General features: G+C 40.4%; 4 protein-coding genes and 1 long non-coding RNA gene across 11 annotated transcripts; 3 read left to right on the top strand and 2 right to left on the bottom strand.

Moving 5' to 3' along the window:
* Nucleotides 1-6: 6 nt before the first annotated feature.
* Nucleotides 7-7,875, bottom strand: LOC122053216. 6 transcript variants are annotated; one of them, XM_042615159.1, is made up of 5 exons: nucleotides 7,600-7,875; nucleotides 6,939-7,003; nucleotides 6,788-6,864; nucleotides 5,626-5,718; nucleotides 2,074-2,551 (listed from the first exon to the last, which is right to left on the bottom strand). In XM_042615159.1, exons 1-4 carry the CDS (start codon nucleotides 7,839-7,841, stop codon nucleotides 5,674-5,676), a joined length of 429 nt encoding a protein of 142 aa, XP_042471093.1. In that variant the 5' UTR covers nucleotides 7,842-7,875; the 3' UTR covers nucleotides 2,074-2,551; nucleotides 5,626-5,673. The 6 variants fall into 6 exon arrangements, 3 of the variants coding, with proteins under 3 accessions (XP_042471093.1, XP_042471092.1, XP_042471091.1); XR_006132174.1 differs by lacking the exons at nucleotides 2,074-2,551; nucleotides 6,939-7,003; nucleotides 7,600-7,875 and adding exons at nucleotides 7-456; nucleotides 1,972-2,065 and having other exon boundaries at nucleotides 6,788-6,910; XM_042615158.1 differs by lacking the exon at nucleotides 2,074-2,551 and having other exon boundaries at nucleotides 5,130-5,718.
* LOC122053217 (bZIP transcription factor 44-like) lies at nucleotides 2,943-4,447 on the top strand. Its single transcript, XM_042615161.1, has one exon. The coding sequence runs from the start codon at nucleotides 3,787-3,789 to the stop codon at nucleotides 4,237-4,239; it is 453 nt and encodes a 150-aa protein (XP_042471095.1). The 5' UTR covers nucleotides 2,943-3,786; the 3' UTR covers nucleotides 4,240-4,447.
* LOC122053218 lies at nucleotides 7,236-7,959 on the top strand. Its single transcript, XR_006132176.1, has 2 exons — nucleotides 7,236-7,376; nucleotides 7,485-7,959. It is a non-coding gene; the product is annotated as an uncharacterized LOC122053218 (long non-coding RNA).
* A 647-nt stretch (nucleotides 7,960-8,606) lies between these two features.
* LOC122053213 (peroxidase 72-like) lies at nucleotides 8,607-10,406 on the top strand. Its single transcript, XM_042615154.1, has 4 exons — nucleotides 8,607-9,198; nucleotides 9,281-9,472; nucleotides 9,574-9,739; nucleotides 9,806-10,406. The coding sequence occupies exons 1-4, from the start codon at nucleotides 8,971-8,973 to the stop codon at nucleotides 10,213-10,215; spliced, it is 996 nt and encodes a 331-aa protein (XP_042471088.1). The 5' UTR covers nucleotides 8,607-8,970; the 3' UTR covers nucleotides 10,216-10,406.
* Nucleotides 10,407-10,729: 323 nt separating this feature from the next.
* Nucleotides 10,730-12,110, bottom strand: LOC122053214 (myb-related protein Hv33-like). Of its 2 annotated transcripts, none has more exons than XM_042615155.1 (3): nucleotides 11,750-12,110; nucleotides 11,539-11,668; nucleotides 10,730-11,466 (listed from the first exon to the last, which is right to left on the bottom strand). In XM_042615155.1, the coding sequence occupies exons 1-3, from the start codon at nucleotides 11,880-11,882 to the stop codon at nucleotides 10,857-10,859; spliced, it is 873 nt and encodes a 290-aa protein (XP_042471089.1). In that variant the 5' UTR covers nucleotides 11,883-12,110; the 3' UTR covers nucleotides 10,730-10,856. The 2 variants fall into 2 exon arrangements, with proteins under 2 accessions (XP_042471089.1, XP_042471090.1); XM_042615156.1 differs by having other exon boundaries at nucleotides 10,730-11,460; nucleotides 11,750-12,109.
* Between the last annotated feature and the right edge of the window lie 7,837 nt (nucleotides 12,111-19,947).

The following is a 19,947-nucleotide window of genomic DNA, read 5'->3' as shown; positions in this document are numbered from 1 at the left end:
CTTTTATCATATACTTTCAATCGATATAACAAGAATTCTAACAATATTCAACTTGAAAAATTCTCATATGTGATTCTCTTATAACATAATCGATTAGCAGACTGTCACGCCGCAATCATTGGTGCCAAGTCATACCTACGACTACAAGGACCCACTCGAGACGCGGCACCACATGTGCACGGGTGAATCTTACAATCCACGATGTGCTATTGCTACCTAGCTCTGCTCGAAACTTAGCCGCGAAGATTTTGTTCCATTTCTCCTTTAGAAAAGGTGAAAGGAGCGCCATACCCTTTAGGGCTCCTCAAGACATTAGACACTGAAGCATGGCCAATTGCCAAGGTGGCCATAAGTGTACAAGTGCGCTTGCCAGTGATCCATAGCCCTTCGTCTGTGTGGGCACATGATGGTCACTATCTGAAGTGGGACAGAGGTGGCGATGGTGGCGCATAGCTTCTGAAAAGAATGAAAGTTAAACAAGTAACTGTGAAACTTTTTGATAAGTGCATGCTCTTAAAAGAAATTTGGCAAGGGAGAAATTATAGTGGGATATGAGGTCAAAAGATATAGCCAAAAGCTAGATTATGCCTTCATGGTGGTGGTGCATCTGCTTTCCAGTTGAAGGAAGATGAGAAAGGAAGATCAAAAAAACATATAGAAATAAATTCCCTTGAGAGGAACAGAGGCCAGAGTTTGCTTAGCTGCAATCATTCTACATGCATGCTTAACCTGATCAAAAACAAATTGTTGCATCATTGTGCTTGTGAATTTTCTCCTTCTAAAACTAAGATGGTTGTCTCATGAAATAACTCTACAAAAATCTTTAATTCCAGGAATACCTACGAGATAGAAGTGTGTGTTTGATACAATGAAATGAAATGCAGAAGGAATAGAATAAATAAATGGAATGGTTGTTTCTAGTCTTGTGTTCAATCGTATGTTTGTATCCTTTTCTCATGTTAGACATCAATAAATAGAATAATTATTTTAGAAAGGTAAATGCAAGAACTTGGAATGATTGCCCTTTGGTTGTGGTCTCCTTCCATCATAGTTAACTTTTCCTAAATCTAGAAGTCAGACCAGAAAAACATACATCTACAAATACTTCCTAATATTTTCTTCTATCAACAAATCTTTCTTTTGGGTGTCTCAGTTTAGCTAAATAGATGTATCCTAACGCAAACTCAAATTGGATTAGTCGACATCTTACTTTTTTTTCTATGCATTTGGCCGTGTCTTTCACCTCCTTCCTTTCCTTTTAAACTATAATGAATGAACAAATTAACTTAAACGGACAGGTAACCTAAAAAACCTTCCTGTTTAGAAAGAAAGCCTCACAAGTGAGATCTCATGTATTATTATCTCTGAGGCTTGTAGTGGAAGGGTGTCGAAGGGCACTTAAAGATCACATCAAGACTGGCGCAGGTGCAAGTGGTTGAAATGTCCTAAATACTGTTCGTGTGAAGAGAACCAGCAAATTAATCTTTATGCATTCACTTTTCAACTGCTTTTCTTTCCCAGTAAATTTGGAATTCGATACCTATTGAAAGAAAAGTTGAAGCTCTGTCCAATGGCTTTGCGAGGAAGACATTCATTCTAACACGTTATTTGTATAATACCATCAAAGACATCAAATACAAGTTTTCTTCTGCTACAATATTAATAACTTAAGGTCATTTTCTGCCCTTAGAACTTGAACTCCTCTAAGTATTAAGGCAATAGTCATTCAGAAATTCCAGGGTAAAGAAACCAAGGTTTAGAGTAGTTCAGGAGGTTAAAAAATTCATTTAATATTAGCCAAGCACAGTATGTTGCAATGGTCACCACATCATTTATGATATCAACAGCATCACGCAAAAGTGAGTTAAAGGAAATGTATCAGGGAATAAATTAAAGCTGAGGTCTGAAATGGAACGCAACCTAGTCTTGAAACGTGTTATAAACATTTTTTTTTTAGCGGAGAGAATATACCTTTCTGCTGCTGCCATCTGCTTTCCATGTTGCTAAAGTGCCACTGGTCGGGAAAGCAATCACGGCCATTCGTTAAATACTTTTTCTCTTTAACCTGCAACATATGACAGCGAGGGTGTTACTGGAAATTAACAACCCCATAGAGACAGGGAAAGCTTTGTCCCTATAGAGACAAGTATTTAGTTTCTTTGTCCAAATTGCTTAAGAATTCACAACTCCTTTAACATTACATGGACCTTAGACCTGAGCTTGACCTTATTGAATTAGACTTGTAAGAATTCATACAAAAGTCCAAGATGTATTAATTGCTACAATGAAAAATTAAATTAACAAATGCGTTTAGAGTAGACTAAGTTATGGAAATTTCACATTTCCACTGTACAAATCCGTGTCTTATTTGTCATATCAACTTGTCTTTGATAATTACTGCACGAAAGGAGAACCACAGATCACAAATGGACCTAAAAGCACGGTAAATGCATGCCCAAGGACTCGATTTCTCTAGCAACAGTCCCTGGAGTTCTCTAGATGCTTACTTAGGCAAATTGGAAGGCTTCAGTCTTTGCTTCTCAAAATTATTCTGCTAAAGATCTAAAATCAAGCGGAAAATAATCAATCGCAACGTAGATTAAAAGAAAATTTGTTCTTGGCAGAATCAGTTTTCAGTTACCAAGAGTTTAAACAAATGACGAATCTATTAATTAATTGCAAGGCCTAGTTTTCTGGTTCATGCTTTTCATAACAACCTCAATAAGATGATGCTTTTTAAAAATAAAAATAAAAATTCCAAGTAAAAAAGTCAGGGTGAGGGTGAGATTAGAGATTAGAGATTAGAGATTAGAGATTGGTTAGTGGCGTGCATCAGTCAACTGGGCGGTGGTTTGCAATCCCATCTTTGCCCTTGAATCCCTCTTCTCAACTACCACAAACAAAAGATTCCATGGTTCACGCTGCCTTTCTTTTTCACGCCATCTCTTTTGATCAGAATTACCATGTTGGTGTCCACTTGCTTGGGTGGAAATTGTTCTATAAATTCCACCTCTCGCAAAGGCTACAATTCCCTTTCCTCCTCTGTTCTTCTGCCTTGCTTAGCTTACTGAAAGTTGTGCTGTCTTTTTTTTTTTCTTTGCATTTCTAGAATTCCTCCTGCAGTGTTCTTGGGCTCTGATTAAACAATCAGAATCCAGCAGCTAAATATTGTGCTTGCTGCTGCTCTTGTTGTAGTGATGAATACTCCTTCAAACGATCTGTTCTAACAAGTTTTTTGATTCTATACGGAGTCATATGCAGGGGAAATTCTGCCAAATTTCCTCTGAAAAAAGTGTTTCAAGGTCAAGAAGCATTATCCAGTTCTTGACCTTTGTTGAATCTTTGGTGCAAAACTGCCACCTCGCTGAGATATCCTTGAACTCTTGGTTTCAAATTCTGATCTTTGGGCACAGAACCTATTTATTTTCTTTCACATGCAGCGTCTTCTTCTCATCTTTATAATCTATGTTGCCTATTATAAGTGAGATCCTACTCTCTGGTTGTATGATAGATTCCAGTATTCGACGCAGGACTCATCTTGTTCAATCCTTCTCTGTTGTTTTCCTCTACTGGTTCTATGTATTTTCATGAACTTGTTCTGAGATCTGAAATCCCGGGCGTTCTAGTCCTTTTTAAATACATTGTCTGTTAATTTCATCCAAATACCTACCTTGGCTAGATCTATAATTCAGCTACCAGGATCTACTCTTTCCTGAAGCACTAGCATTAAACTTCTGTAGATAATTGTTAAATAAATCATTTTACTGCAAGAGTACCAAAGCTTCCATGGATTCTCCCTATGTTTCTTCATATGGTTCCAGTCTGCTGCAAAACTCGGGCTCTGAAGAGGATCTACAGGCACTGATGGACCAGAAGAAGCGGAAAAGAATGATATCGAACCGTGAGTCCGCAAGACGATCAAGGATGCGTAAGCAGAAACATCTGGATGGTCTGACAGAACAAGTGAACCAGCTGAGGAAGGAGAACGGCCAATCCTTGGCCTACTTAACCCTCACCACAGAGCAGTACTTCGTAATGGAGGCTGAGAACTCTGTCCTAAGGACCCAGATGATGGAACTCAGCAACAGGCTGCAGTATCTTAACGAGATCCTTCACTGTTTGAATGAATCCAGTGGCCTCCGACATGATGGCCCTTGGATGAATGATAGCATTACCAACCCTTGGAACTTGTGCATGAACCATCCCATCACGGCTTCAGCAGACATGCTGTATTACTGACAGATAAGCAGCCACTGATGTTGTAAAAGGGGGCCTAGCTATTAACTCACTACTAAATATTTCCGTGGGTCGTCTTCTACTTCTTTTGTAGCTTGTATGTCACAAGTGATCAAAATATTTCAGTTTCTAGAGGTAGCAGAAAAAAAGTGACATGTGTATGTAGATCAGAATTGTATTCTGTGAGATTCCTATGGAGTTATTTTGGTCACAGGTGCAGACTTGTCTAAGAAGTATTATTACTTATACATGCATGCATATTTGTGCGTTTACAAAGCAACACTATGTGATTTGTTTTGAGTTCATTAAAAAAACTAGAATAGTTAGGTTGATGATGAAAGTATGGCATATCGGGTATAAGTTTAGTTATTTATCTCTTTTTATATAATTGACAGAATATTTAGGATGAACTTAATCACTGTTTTACTGCAATGAACGGATGTAAGAAAGAGAATAGGCATCTCAATCAATAAGTTATCTTAAATATAGCTAGTTGTATGATTGCTGCTGATTGCCTTTTACGTTTTTTTTCTTCTTTTTAAATTTCAATTTGGATCTTGTTGGCCAGCACTGGCAAATGAACATCATCATGATCAAGATGTGTTAGTCTCGACTATTTAGGGTTATCTCTTCATTGAGCAGGTCTCAACTTTTTAGGGACAACTCTAATAATTTTATCCCTTTATTGATCTCTAAGTAAGGATATTCAGATGTTAATATTCAGATTATCGCCCAATACTTCAAACCATAGACAGGGCATATCACAATATTATAATATTCTCCTTTTAGTCATACTTTCATTGATATCTCCCTGTTGAAAACTAAGTCCAAAAATATCTGAAATTATTACAAGATTTTCAAATTTATTCATTTTTACTAAGAGTTCTCATTTCTTTATTGTTATTATTGAAAATATATATCATACATTTATTGTTTCATGCATTTACTATACTAGATTCAGATATGCAAGCCAGCTTGTTAGAATAATGCACGCCTTAACAGTGTCTAATAGTATACCCACATCTGCATGCATAGGACCACATTTTTTTTGTTCAAGGCTCAATAATTGACTCTAATTTAGTTCCCTGTACTAAAACTTATCAGTAGCAAAAAAAAGATCAACGTTGTTTAAATGGTAAAATATGACAATCTGAATCCAATTTCTTTGGCACCCCTAAATGTTTTCCAACAAAGGAACAAAATGAATGGTTAGCTTATTGAAATCACACAAAATACAATCACTCCATTGTCTTCTACCATACAATCATTTTCTCCTGTTTGTTATTGCATGAAGTTAAGGCAAGCTATGCTGTGAAATATATAAAACCAACGATTTGAGAATGACTAGTGAAAAAAAAAGATTTCTGCTATTGAATTCAACACATGTACCTCATGTTAGATCATTCTTTACGCATGTACCTCATATTAGATCATTCTTTACGTGTACCTCCTATCTGGCCAACTGCAGACATCACCCTTTAACTGCAAATATAGTAGTCAACCAAATAGAGTAAATAAAGTTTCTTACAATCCTATTTCCCTGTTATACAAGCGTTAAATTGTATCTTACTAGGAAGACCGTGACAGAATTACAATTAAATTAGACATCCCTCAGTTTGTATTCTACTCCAAGTAGGCATGAGAATGCAAGCACCAAGGATGCATTATTTCAGTTCAAGAAATGATGATATGCATTCTATTTTGCGTTGTCGCTCATGGAAATCTTTTTGATAATTTTCATCATACTTTCATCAGTATGCTATGCATCAAACAAACGTTTCAAAACCTGCCTGCTTTTATATGCTACAATATATTCTAACTGAGAAGCATTACATCTGTCATCATGCACCTATGTTTAACCATCTTTGATTTGTAGGGCTGTAAACAAGCCGAACCGAGCTGAGCTTTAGGGTGTTCAAATTTATTTGATAAGGTAACCGAGCTAAGTCAAGCCAAGTTTCAAATGAACCAAGTCTTTGAAATGATTATTCGAGCTTGACTTAATTTATTTTTTTATGAGCTTGAGCTTGTTTGAAGCTTAGCTTAGTTTATTTTTTATGAGCTTGAACTTGTTTGAAATTTGGCTTGAGTTTGGTTCGTTTAGATATTATTGAGCTCTCAATTCAAGCTTGTTTGATTGTTTGAAACTTTTACTTATTTGATTGGTTATTGAGCTTGATAATTCAAACTTTTTATTTATTTTATTTTATTTTTTTATTTATTTAGCATATTAACAAGAGTTTTTTTTATTAATGAACATGCTTAACATTTTCACGAACGTTGTTCACGAACATTAACGAGCTGAATACATATGTGTTCAAGCTTATTTGTTTAGTTTAAGGAGTTGTTCAAGCTTGTTTATTTAATTGATCTTGTGTATATTGAACGAACATAAATAAGCTCTTACTAAACCGAACACTAAACTTTTTCATGAACGTTTAGCTCATTTACCGCTCTACATATTTGTACCTTTTCTAAAACAAGTAATAGTAAAAGATGAGATAAGCTGATGCATGTCCACAAGGTAAGCAAATATTGGAAAAGGTGTTACCTTCCTATGGACCATTTCAACCATTAGATGAAGTGTCTTATGATCTTTTTTTAATTGTTCTTCTTGACCACTCTTAGCTGAAACAATAGCTTTAAAATAAAAGACAAAAAAAGTGGGTAAACTGGTATTACGTAAGATAGAAAGAATCTACCTCCATCTGAGGGTGCTGGTATGATGAAATCCTCTGTCGTGCTTTTTAAAATAAGATCAGAAAGCATGTAAAGAAATTTCAGACAGCATACTAAAGGCAATGAAAAAGCATAACCAGCAATTCTTGAAAATGTTTTCTGAATAGAGGAAAGATTAAAAAAACAATTTTATTTATGGGCAGCTTTGGAGCTTCCAAACTTTTTATAAGGGAGAAAATTGGGTAGACATAGTTTTATCAGAGTTATTTTCCGTATATAGCTAAGATTTGCATGGTCTGTTCTAGATTGGAACTCTGTTTGTATTTAGTTTTGCTGCAACAAAAATGGATATGATTAGAGAGAAAAACCACCAACTTATCAAGTGATGCTCTTATCTTCAAATCGCAAGGATCGAATATGCAAGTCAAATTGAATGCACCATGCTCAGGAGTAATTTACCGGTGAGAATTCACTTCTTCCTAGGCAGATTGTATTCAGGCATCAATTTTCCTTTTCGAATTAATGAACACTGCGAGATATAATTCTCATTTTTCTTTGAATGACTACAGATGCATTAGTCACGAACGAGAATCATTGAGAAAGTGGACTCGATCATTGATGGTTATTTCCCAATCGCAAATATTAACGAAGGAGTTCCAATGTCGTGTAACAATTTCGCAATACCTTGATGACTTAATAGAGTAAGCCGCAGCGACGGTACTTGAGGAAGATCGAAGATGAAGCCACGCCAGACAACGGAAAGGATCTGCCAACCCTCGGCGACGTGGTGCGCCGATGGACATGGAGGAAGAAGGGGAGAGCATCGCGAGCGCGCTATTGGAGCGTGGCACGAACGACGGCGGAGGCCGAGGCGGAGCGGTTAGGAGAAAGCGAAAGGGACGAAGTGGCGAAGTAGCATTAGACATAAGATGGGCCGGGCTAAAGCAAATAGGCCCAACTAGTATCATGTTTATAGCCTTTCACTCTCCACTTTATTTGTTTAGTATAATAATAAATATAAATAAAGCGATTTTGGAAAGGAAATCACGTGCAAAAAAACAAATCACCAAAGAAATAAAGAAAAAGAAGTGAAAAGAATAAAAGAAAAGAAAAGAAAGAAGCTTTCCTCCATCATCACGCGCACCAATGGCCACTAATGTCACATGGCAAGGCAGCTTTTGTCCAATCAAAACTGGTACAAAATATTTGGTCGCAATCTGCTCGAGAGTGGTTCATTCCCTCCTTGTCATGTAGCTCTCATCATTCTTCGGCCTCACTGTGTCATCCAAATATTCAATGACCTAGCAGTTGACTTCTAACACTCTGATAACATATACCATTGTCTGGCAGCATGAGTCATCGCAGATGACTCATGCAGAATGTTTGGTCAAAGAACCAAACAAATGAACACAAGTGAAAAAGAAGCAGCAATCCTTGTATGTGGCCAATTCCTAGTCGAGCCACAGCAAGAAGAAGCAGGTTTGTGTTCATATCCACTCCAACTACTCCTAGTCTACTATGCATCAATCAACACATCCATTTCACGAAAACAATATGTTATGAAAAGGTCTGCGTGCTGAATGATGATCAATGATGCCAAATTCATCATCATTGTTTACGACCTTATGTTTACTCCATTGAAACTCATTATGCGAGTTAGTGAATTTGTCACTCCAAAATGAGAAGATAAGACTAGAGTCAAACGCATGAGACATCTGGAGCAGCACGCCAAAAGGTGATTTGGTCAATGAGGTTGGTATGAGTTCATCTGCTCCCAATACCCCTGCATACTCCAATTTCTGAGGCAATTATCTGATGGATGTGTGTGTTTTTGGAGGTCGGCAATGTGCCGGAGAGCTGTTCCAATCATTGACATTCTCTGCAATGTGCTTGACAACTGTTTCTATCCTTTCTTTACACTTTAGATTGGGACTCAAATTTTAAACTGTAAACCCTGCTTACTGCCCTCACCTCACCACGCTGCCATCGTCGCTCTATAAGTACCCCAAGCAAGTCTGTTCCTCTCCATCGACGCCCAAGACACTCGAGCAAGACATGGCTGTTTATTCAATCAACTTCCTCCTGTTGCTCCTCCCCCTCGCTCTGTCCCCGCTTTGCCTCGCCTTCCCTCACGGCGCTCCGTTCCTGTATCCCCAGTTCTACGACCACTCCTGCCCCAAAGCTCACCAGATCGTCCAATCCATCGTCGCGAAAGCCGTCGCGAAGGAAGCGCGGATGGCTGCTTCTTTGCTTCGCCTCCACTTCCACGACTGCTTCGTCAAGGTCCATATGCTCATTCCCCAATCCCAATCCCCCCTCGTCACGCATGCTCCACATAATCAACTGCGCTGTTATAATTTTGCAGGGATGCGACGCGTCGATTCTGCTGGATAGCAGCCAGGGCATCGTGAGCGAGAAGGGATCCATCCCCAACCGGAACTCCATACGGGGGTTCGAGGTGATCGACGAGATCAAGTCGGCGCTGGAGAAGGAATGCCCTCGTACTGTCTCCTGCGCTGACATTTTAGCCCTCGCCGCCAGGGACTCTACCGTCTTGGTACATCCTGTACTCATGCAAACTGCAACAATATAATGAATGCATTCGGAGATTTCACGATGTTTAATTACTAATTTTCGTGGATTGATATGATTGTGGAGGCTGGGGGACCGTTCTGGGAGGTTCCCCTTGGTCGGAGGGACTCACTGGGAGCAAGCATTCAGGGTTCCAACCGCAATATTCCAGCTCCCAACAATACTCTTCCCACCATCATCACCAAGTTCAAGCTCCAGGGGCTCGACATTGTCGACCTTGTCACCCTCTTAGGTATCCAAAATTCGATTTTTAAATAATTTTATCGCATTATTAATCGTTTTTGTCGTGTTTTTTTAGGTAGTCACACGATTGGGTTCTCGCGGTGCACCAGCTTCAGGCAGAGGCTGTACAACCAGACCGGCAACGGGCTGCCGGACTTCACCCTCGATGGAGGTTACGCCGCCCGGCTGCGTGCCGGGTGCCCGCGCTCCGGCGGCGACCAGAACCTCTTCCCGACGGACTTCGTGAGCCCCGCCCGGTTCGACAACTTCTACTTCAAGAACTTGTTGGTGGGGAAGGGGCTGCTCAGCTCCGACGAGATCCTGTTCACCGGAAGCCCGGAGACGAGGCGGCTGGTGGAGCTGTACGCGGCCGACGCCGGAGCATTCTTCGCGCAGTTCGTGAAGTCGATCGTGAAGATGGGGAACATCACGCCGCTGACAGGGAGCAAGGGGGAGATCAGATACAATTGCAGGAAGATTAATTAATCATCAGCAGTTGAAACGGATATATGGTTGCGTCAATTGCATCGTTCGTGGTGGTAATTTGTTTGTGTTCCTCGTTTGCGTCGGTGAGTTTTCTATTTTGTTCTTGTTGTCGTCGTTGTTTGATCTTTGTTGAGTGAATTGTAGCTGTAGAAATCAATAAGATTGATCTATGATCCTTTGCCACTGTTTAATCGATTCAGTTTGGTCTGATCTATTGTGCCACTGTTAATTGATCATGCATGCAGTTTCAGTAATGGTTCCACAAAGGACAAATTTCAGTGAGCTTAAAGATTTACACTTTCAGTTTCACAGCCATGCACGAGGTCCAAATTAGGTTAGCTCCATGCATGCAGACGTGCCGAATAACTACAGTATAGCAACAAACAGGCCGTTTTGTAGTGGGAAACGATGGCTTCAAAGTTCAAACCTTTCTACTCTGTGAAGATCAATTGAAAATGAAAATAAAAAATGTTATCTTTTTATGGAATTGATGAGCAATTAACAATCTTATTAGTCATCAGTTGCATTCATATCGTAGAGCAACAACAAAGCAAAAGAAAATTGTGATTAGACACAAGCCATCCACAAGCCTAAAAAACCAGAGTGTTTTCCTTTTTCCAATCTGAATAAAAACAGGAACTCTAGAACAAATCAAGATTGAATTCAGTACTGGCCACTGATCCTCGAGACACATTGAAGCAAGCTTCTTGCCAAGGGTTGAACTTGTGTTCAGGAGCTTCCACCTCATTAACCTTGCTCTCAGATGCCCAATTCAGGGCTTCATCTGATAGGTTGATGTTGCAGTTCCAGTTGTTGCTGCTGTTACTTGAGCTTTCTCCATAGCCGAAATTATCTGAACCATCTAAGATGTTCCTGCTATAGCTACATAACCCTGGATTGGCCAAGCACTCACTCTGCCCTATTGGTTCAACCATGTTTTGCTGGAATTGAGTGTAGATATTGGCATTAACATTGTCGAGGGAGTCCAAACAAGTATGGAATTCGAGCAACGGGAAGGGATCGAAGCCCGGCATAAATGGCAACTGCTCAACGGCAGCATCACCTTTGTTGGCATTGGAGTAAAGAGCTCTGGTAGCCTCCCCTTTTGCTTCTACCTCACTCAGGGGCTTGTGGGTACTCGGGTCGATTCCCCTCTGCCGGAGCTTCTTCTTCAGGCTTGAGTTCCAGAAATTCTTGATCTCATTATCAGTTCGCCCTGGCAACTGCAATGCAATTTGTGACCACCTGCATCTGAATTCAGCATGAGAAAGAAAGCTCGGCACTAGAATGAATTAGTTAGCTGCATTGCAGCAACTCCTTAACCTGTTTCCCATAATTTCATGCAGGCTTATGATCAAGTCCTCTTCTTGCTGTGAGAAGTTGCCTCTTTTAAGATCCGGCCGGAGGTAGTTGATCCACCTGAGCCTGCAACTTTTGCCACACCGCTGCAGCCCTGCACGAAAAATCGAATGAGTTTAATGTTCAGATTGAAGAAGGAAAGAAAAAAAGAGAGTAAGAGTTGAAGAATGCATACCTGCTAATTTAGGCACAGTGCTCCAGCAGCCAATTCCATATCTGATGATGTGGTTGTAGAGCTTCTCATCCTCTTCAGGAGACCACAAGCCTTTCCTCAGCTTCTGCTTGAGACAGCAAGAATGCCGTCCCATTCCTCCACTTGCGTGCTTGAGGATGAAGGGTTGTTGGATGTGGAGAGGATTTATCAAGATTTAGTAGCTGAATTTATTAAGAATTTTTCAATATGCTTAAGGCTCAAGTCACAAGGAGATTGGAGAGCAAAGAACAAACTCAGTTTGGAGTAAGAAGAAGAGGAAGGTGAAGCGATCAAGTGGGTCTTAAGCAAGTCCCTCTTGTCCTTCCATTGTTATAGATTGAGATTTAAGATACCCTCCAAGTGGTAGGAGGAACACAGTCATTTAATTTAAAAGAAGACGAAAAATAAAATAAAAATAAAAAGGCAACAACTGTTGAGAGGCTTCAGCCTGAAAGATGTAAGCTTCTTTTGGGTAGTTGGGAAATGACACTTTCACTAGGAGTAAAGGCTGTGAAAGAAAGAAAAACATGGTACATTGATAATATAGTCAAAGTAATTTTGTTCTCATGAAAACTGAGCACGTTGGAGTTGATCTGACACAGAGTTGTTATAGTTAAATTCTAGATGATTATATGACTTCTGCAAAAACTAGAATTATGCTTCAGCTTCAAATTTCTCATCCATGCATCTACTCTGCTTATTTCTGTACATGTATCCATGTATTTTACTAGCTTAGACTGTCACAAATGGCACAATCTATCAGCAATCACAATGATGAGGGAGAGAGCAGCAGTTTACACTTAATGATGGTCCATTGCAGTTCCTGTCAATTTGCTGCTTATGAAGATGAAAGTTATGTTTGTGTGATTTTCCTTGAACACTTACTGTAGGCATCAGGAAATCTTAGGTCTGTGACAGGGAGAGATGAACCATAAAATGGTTTTGAAGAATTTATTATTATTGTTGTTTTGCCACATTATATGAGAATAAATATGTGAGGATTAAACAAAATGATCTAATACTAACATAGGTGCTAAGTTCTCATTTGTGAAGGATCCTTAGATGTGGGCTCGAAGAACTTATATGCTACGCGAAGATTGAGATTTATGTGTGTTCCTCATTTGAGAAGGAAACATCATGGTGGCTCCTCTTTGAAGTAAACAAAAGCAAAGAGCTACATAAAAATTAATGTTTAGGGTTTCTTGTTCCATTGCTAAGTTGCATGATTAGTCTACCATATCATGAGTGTATTAATGAGATTTATCAAAAGACATTGTAGATAAAATGCACATGCAAATTAAATGTTGGCAAATATTTGTATCAAGAACATGTTCAGATATGTTATTCTACGCTCAACTCCATACTCTTCCAAACCAACATGATTAATATTGAAAAGTCTGCCACAAGTTCTAAGAACTCATGATTAACATTGGAATCTGGAAAATGAAACGTCTTGGCGTTTCTGGAAATCCATATGGAGTCATTCCTAGCCATGATTAGTTGCATGATTCACACTGACAAAGGTTTAATTCTCCCTTACTTTTCTTTTCCCTGCAACACAAGAATCAGAGGATTAGCTGTTGACCTTTATTTACCAACTAATGATTCCTCTCCATATCTTTTTTTTCCATCATTGTAACTTATTGCATGAAGGAAAGGTACCTTAAGACAAAGATCAGCATGGAGATCTCTCGTATCAAATCCATAACTGTAATCCACTTGCATGAACATACTCTTCTTCTAATGAAGTAACTATCAACTGATGGACTTTTAATCTTTGGGCAATCTTTTCTACCTTGAGCTACAAGTTTTCAACTAAAAAGATCACCCATCATTTAATTATTCCTGCATGAAAAACAAGAGAAATTCTCATGATTAGACTTTTCTCTTTGTTGTTATTATTATTATTATTATTAATTATTTTGAGGTGATATGTAGCTTTTGAAAGGAAAAGGAAAAAAATGCAAAAGGCTAAAAGTTTTCATAAACAGGTAGGAAGCTTAAAAATCAAGGTAGCAGATTAAAGGCTGAACTCCTAATGGCTAAAAGAAAAGGCAGCATAGTGCTGAACTGTTGATGGCACAATATCACTTGGAATTATTCCAATTAGGGTTGCTGTTGCCTTAAGAGATCCATGAGTGCATGAGCAAATTTAGTATGTCTCGACTGCAACTCCTGCTGCCTGCATAAAGAGGTTGTTTAAAGTCGAACACCAAAGTGCATACTGATCATGAAGTCAATGACAGCAGTAGAAACTTTCTTATGTCTGCGTTCAAAAGTTAAATCATTTCAGTCTCAGTGGCACACTAATTAACAGAAACTCCAAAACACGGCCACCAGTTCATTCAGATGGCATGAAAATTCAGAAACACTTTCTGAAATCATTCTCTGTTCTTTTCACTTGTGCATATGATTCACCAATCTTTGAACGACGCAATGAACTGCAGTATTTGAACTCATTTGGGGCCATGGCGTAGGGAACCAACAGCAAGAAAGCTTCCCTATCAAGAAGAGATGATGAGCCAGGAATCATAAGGTAAAAGCAAAGCTATGCAGTGCCAACTTGTTTACTTGCAATTTTTCTTCTTCTTTTTCTTCCTTCTGCTTCTTTTTTCTGCATTCTTTCATCCATTCGTTCATTCATTGATTCATCAATCGCAGTTCAAGGGTCCCTTTCTGCTTGGCTTTCCACTGTCTTATTGTCCCTTGGAAAAGAAAAGCCATGCCTTTTGCCTTGTTGTCTCAGTGGTCCACTCCCACCGCAAAAATACAGTTATGTAGGGATAAGTTTTACAACAATTTTTTTGAAAAAAAAAAATCGTTAGAAAATATAGTTGCGACGAGATTTGTGACCAGGCGTCTATAGAAATTTGTTACAAATTCCACAACAAATATCATATTTGTTGTATGATTCATCACGAAAATAAATATTCTATCTCAAGTATTGAAGAAAAAATACAATTCATCTCAAATTTAGTAACAAAAAGAGTAACAAAAAGTGCATTTGTTGTGGATTTATAACGAATGAAGTTTCGTTGTAGATTTGTAATGAATGATGATTCATTGCAAAAATTAAAACGAAAATATATTCGTCGCAACCGTGATGAAAAAACAGATTCAACTATAGAAAATTCAATTCATGTAACGCAAAAATAAGTTCATCACAGTTTGCGATGAAAACCCATATTCGTTACACATCTACTATGAATATTTATATTCGTCACAGATTTAAAAAAAATTATATATTTGTTGTAAATTTGTAAGGAAATTATAAATTTGTTGTAAATTTATAACGAATATAAAAAGTCGTTATAAATTTGTAACGAACAAAAATTTCGTTACAAATTTTCAACAAAAATTAAAATTCATCTCAAATTTCCAACAAAAATGAAAATTCATCGTAAATTTCCAACGAAAATCAAAATACATCACAAATTTCCAACGAAAATCAAAATTCGTCGCAAATTTCCAACAAAAAAAAATTTTAATTAAAATTTCAAAGATTAAAAGGGTGGGTCAGATTTATCAAAAACATCTTCGAAGTCACGTCCCATTTAAAAATAATTAATTAATTAATTAAAAAAAAAGACATCTCCATTTTTTTTATAGTATCTTCATTTTTAGTGTTACGAGTAGCTATTAAAATTTGATTATTTCATTTTAATCAAAATTATTATAAAAAAAATATCATTATATCAAAACTCTTTATAACTTGATCAAAATTATTTAAATTTTATTAAAAAAAATTAAGTAGATTAAAATCACTTTAAAACCGTTATAAAAGCTACTAAGTATCTATTATACAATCAAAGGTGTGGATCCAGGAGTATAGATTGGGGCATGCTCAGGTAACTAGCTCATTGACCTGATTATGAGTCTAAGTTAAGTCTGATTCAAACGGCATTAGAGTCGGATCTTAATCACATCCTTTAATACTATAGGGAACATTTGTCATAAGTTATTTGATTTGTTAGATGAAGATGCCCAAAGATAAAGCTAAGCAACAAACAAATCTAAGAATAATGGTTCTTTTTCTTTACCTATACCTCACATAACCTAGGATTTATTTAGATTTGATAAAAAAAAATATTAATCATGCTAAATTTGATAAATGCATATTAATTGTGCTAGGTTTGATAAAAAAAAATTTAAATTGAGAAATTTAACAGAAACTAATTACATATTATGAAAAAACTTTAGCATGAATAAGCTGAGATGATAAAAGTATTAAACAAGTTGATAAAAAGGTGATTGCGGTACAAAAGAGACAAAAGTATTAAACAAGACAGGCTACATGCCAACCGTATAGATAGCTAATTGATGCCATATTTTAGTGCCAAATATATCTATTTTATTAAACGATAAGTGATGCGGTGATTAAGCGAGGCCTCATCCTGTTGTCGCGTGTAAGTCAAAGTTAAGATGATTAACGGATGGATATTGTTGGTCGATCGGGCAAGTTATACGCCGATCGGGGGTTGAGCACCGACCCATCGTCTTGGGCACAGGGAGTAATCAAACCGACGCTCAAGGGACGCGTAGAAGCCGAGCCGAGCGGCTCCCCTGCTCGGCCTAACAGCAGACTTGACATCAGCTGGGCACGCAGACAATGAGATACTCGCCAGCATGTGGACGGGGGACTTCATGCCGAGCGGCTATCCCGCTCGGCTCGATGACGGACGACACGGACAGAGGACTTTCAACCGAGTGACTCTCCCGCTCGACACGACAGAGGACTTTCAGCCGAGCGGCTCTACTGCTCGGCGCAACAGTGGACTTTCAGCCAAGCAGTTATCCCACTCAGCGTGGCAGCAGATAATACAGGGATATCAGAATTCTGGCCGAGCGGTCATTCTGCTTGGTCAAGCAACAGACATAACGGGATATCCTTTGACATCCTTTTGGGAGCTAGTGCCACTGACAAGCGGTATGGTCAGACAAAGGATCGTACGGCGGAAGCATTCACTGTCACTTCAAAGATATGCTCGGCCCGTTAAGGTACTGTGTCAGGAACACTTTACTGACATGTCTTTTCAGGAAAAGTTTGGGAAAGCGTGTCTACTTTAAGAAGTGTGTGCACAAGCTACAGGAGCCCTATATAAAGGGGGGTTCAGGCATCGGCGGAAGTATGCTTTTACACGATTTCTACTGTTACGCTACAGTTCTCGCTTCTTGTTTCTTTTTGCTTCGCTAGATACTGACTTGAGCGTCGAATGGTCATCATCGGGGACCCCTTCCCTGGCTCGGCACTGACGCTGCTTATGTTGCAGGTAGGAGCGAAGTCCACCGAAGGTCAGCAAGAGCGTCACGTCCCCAGCATTCGTCTCTTCGACTTTCGGACAGGATCATATTTGGTGTCATTTATAGGAATGTCACCTGAATTCGAGCCGAGAAGATGGAAGATGTTGGACGACTAACCACCATGATGCTCACTCAAAAGGAGCTGGAGATGCTCGTGCAAGCATGAACAGCAAAAATGATGGAACAACAACAACAAGCGCTAGCTGATCGACCAGCACTGCAACCTGCAACATCGGTGGTCGATAGGCGAGTGGGGCAAGAAGACCGAGCAGAGCAACTCTCCATATGGTGGCAGAACCAAAGGTTGACCGGCACCCAAGGGGAAGCGCCGCCCGCGCCGATCCCCTTCCATCGAGCTCTGTTCTAAACCCCTTCGAAGATAGCCCAGGCGCATCAGGAGCGGTGATCATCTTCCAACGAGGCGCCCATTCGGGATGCGCGGAAAGGAAAGCGCCCCAAAGCATCGCGTCCCCCCCAAACAGATCAACAGATAGTTCTCAAAGGAGATCTTACAAAACTCTCTGCCTCGACACTACACCCCGTTGGTAATTGGGACGTACAATAGGTCGACCGACCTAGATGATCATTTGGATCAGTTCGACCATGAAGCTACGCTGCACCAGTACACGGACGGAGTAAAGTACAGAGTCTTTCTTACGACTCTCTCTGGATCAACGTCGCGCTGGTTCAGAAGACTGCCGAATGGCTCGATACGAAACTTCAAAGACTTCCGAGTCGCCTTCTAGCACCACTTTGCCAGTAGCCGACACTACCAGAAGACGAGCATCGACCTTTTCGCCCTGAAACAAGGGCCCAAGGAAGCGCTCCGAGTGTACATCCAGTGCTTCAATCAAGTGGTCATGGGCATTCCCTCGGTCTCATCCGAGACCATGATGAATGCCTCCACCCAGGGGCTTGCCGAAAGGGACTTCTTTCGGTCACTCATCATGAAGTCGTCCCGAGACTTCGACCATATGCTGAAGAAGGCCAACGAATATATCAATGTGGAGGAGGCTCAGGCGGCCAGAAGAAAGGAAGCGTCGACCCAGCACTCGGCGCCAGCTGAGCCCTGACCGTTAAGCAGCCATCAACCTCCTAAAGGGACAAGGGCTGAAGGAGTATGGCTGCACCAGGAGACCAAGGCACACGTCGTACAGCATATGACATCCGGTCGGCCCAAGGCATCAAAGGGTAAGGTATGGACGCTTATGTTTTGTTCATTCCACCAGTCAGCGACACACAACACATGGAACTGTCAAGGACTGACGTCAATCGTCAGCCAACCGACCCCTAGGGGATATCGCCGTCGCTCCCCATCTCCTGATCAACGGGATTGTCGCCGCTCGACCGAGCAACAAGAAGAAAGAAGAAAGCCCGAGCGCCACCACCATCAGCGGAGGGAGGAAATCGATCCCTCTAGGATCCCGATCGAGCGAAATAGGTCGTCTGCCCGAGAATAGGAAAACAGGAACAACGCTTCCCGGGGAGAGATGGGCATGATCGCTCGAGGGCCGACCAGCGACGACTCCAACCGTACCAAGAAATCATACGCCCGGCGATTGCAAATCCATGTCGTAAGCTGCAGCAAGTAGAAGGCCGAAGGACCTCAGATCAGCTTCGGGCACAGTGATTTGGAGGGTGTCAAAATCCCTCACAATGATGCTTTGATCATCCGAGAGGTGATCACCAACTACACAATTCACCGGACCTTCGTTGACACTGGGTGTTCGATGAACATCATTTTTAAGAAGACATTTGATCAGCTGCAGATCGATCGCAGCAAGCTGCTGCCCATGACAACTCTACTTTACGGATTCATGGGCAATGAGATTTTGCTGATCGACCAAGCAAGATTGATCATCTCACTGGAAGAAGAGTTGTTGAGGAGAACCCGAACTACTAACTTTATAGTAGTGAACGTGCCATCGGCTTCCAATGTCATCTTAGGTCGACCAGCCCTCAACGAGTTCTGGGCAGTAGTGTCGACCTACTGTCAGAAGGTGAAGCTCCTAGTAGACGATCAGGTGGGCGAGATCAAAGGCGACCAATTGGCTGCTCGCCACTGTTATATGGAAATGGTCAAGACCGAGGCCAAGGTCGCTCTGAAGACTCAACGGCTAGAGGTAAATGCTATCATCGAAAAACCTCCCACTTTGGTATATGAAGAAAAGGAGGAGGTTCAGATCCATCCGAGTCGGTTGGAAGCCACGACCTTCATTACCGCCGACCTAGAAGAAGAGAAGAAGGCATAGATGATCGCCTGGCTCAAATAGAATCACGATGTGTTAGCTTGGTCGACACATGAGTTGCCCGACATCTCCCCGAGCATGGCCCAGCATGAGCTGCACATCTGATCGGATGCTCAGCTGGTCAAATAAAGAAAAAGGGATTTCAGCGCAGAGCAGAATGTGATCATCTGGGCGAATATAAAGAAGCTATTAAAGGTTGGCCATATCAGGGAAGTCCAATTCCCGAGCTGACTAGCTAATGTTGTGCTAGTCTCCAAGCCGGACAACAAGTGGTGAATCTGCATTGACTTCCGCGACCTCAAGAAGGCCTGCTCGAAAGACTTCTATCCACTACCCAGGAAACATCAACTGGTTGATTCGACGGCAGGCTACGAGCTCCGCAAAATACTTGAAGCTCCGCAACTTGGAAAGCAAAGTGAATCGAGCATACGTGCATATAAACCATGACCGATCGGAGGAGTTATGGGGCTACAATACGACCAAAGGAAAATTAAAAAGCAAATACAATAAGAAAAAGCCCCGCCGAATGACCAAGCATGCATTGATACTTCAAAATTTACATGGGGGGAGATTATAAAGATAAAGTTCTTGGCCTCACTCTAGGTAATCTAGTACGTCGTTGGGCAGCAC

Source organism: Zingiber officinale, chromosome 3A (assembly GCF_018446385.1).
Source record: "Zingiber officinale cultivar Zhangliang chromosome 3A, Zo_v1.1, whole genome shotgun sequence".
NCBI lineage: Eukaryota > Viridiplantae > Streptophyta > Magnoliopsida > Zingiberales > Zingiberaceae > Zingiber > Zingiber officinale.
Note: the sequence above shows the minus strand (reverse complement) of the source record. Positions and strands in the feature narration are given on the sequence as shown.

Excerpts from the sequence above, each read along its gene's own strand:
- LOC122053216 (XM_042615157.1), bottom strand. The coding sequence starts at position 7,841 with ATGTCTAATGCTACTTCGCCACTTCGTCCCTTTCGCTTTCTCCTAACC. Across the intron at positions 7,004-7,599 it reads TACTCTATTAAGTCATCAAG|GCTTTCTGATCTTATTTTAA; the intron begins GTATTGCGAAAT and ends ATTTCTTTACAT. Across the intron at positions 6,865-6,938 it reads ACCAGCACCCTCAGATGGAG|CTAAGAGTGGTCAAGAAGAA; the intron begins GTAGATTCTTTC and ends CTATTGTTTCAG.
- LOC122053217 (XM_042615161.1), top strand. The coding sequence starts at position 3,787 with ATGGATTCTCCCTATGTTTCTTCATATGGTTCCAGTCTGCTGCAAAAC.
- LOC122053213 (XM_042615154.1), top strand. The coding sequence starts at position 8,971 with ATGGCTGTTTATTCAATCAACTTCCTCCTGTTGCTCCTCCCCCTCGCT. Across the intron at positions 9,473-9,573 it reads CCAGGGACTCTACCGTCTTG|GCTGGGGGACCGTTCTGGGA; the intron begins GTACATCCTGTA and ends ATGATTGTGGAG. Across the intron at positions 9,740-9,805 it reads CGACCTTGTCACCCTCTTAG|GTAGTCACACGATTGGGTTC; the intron begins GTATCCAAAATT and ends GTGTTTTTTTAG.
- LOC122053214 (XM_042615155.1), bottom strand. The coding sequence starts at position 11,882 with ATGGGACGGCATTCTTGCTGTCTCAAGCAGAAGCTGAGGAAAGGCTTG. Across the intron at positions 11,669-11,749 it reads CACTGTGCCTAAATTAGCAG|GGCTGCAGCGGTGTGGCAAA; the intron begins GTATGCATTCTT and ends TTTTTCGTGCAG. Across the intron at positions 11,467-11,538 it reads CATGAAATTATGGGAAACAG|ATGCAGGTGGTCACAAATTG; the intron begins GTTAAGGAGTTG and ends TGCTGAATTCAG.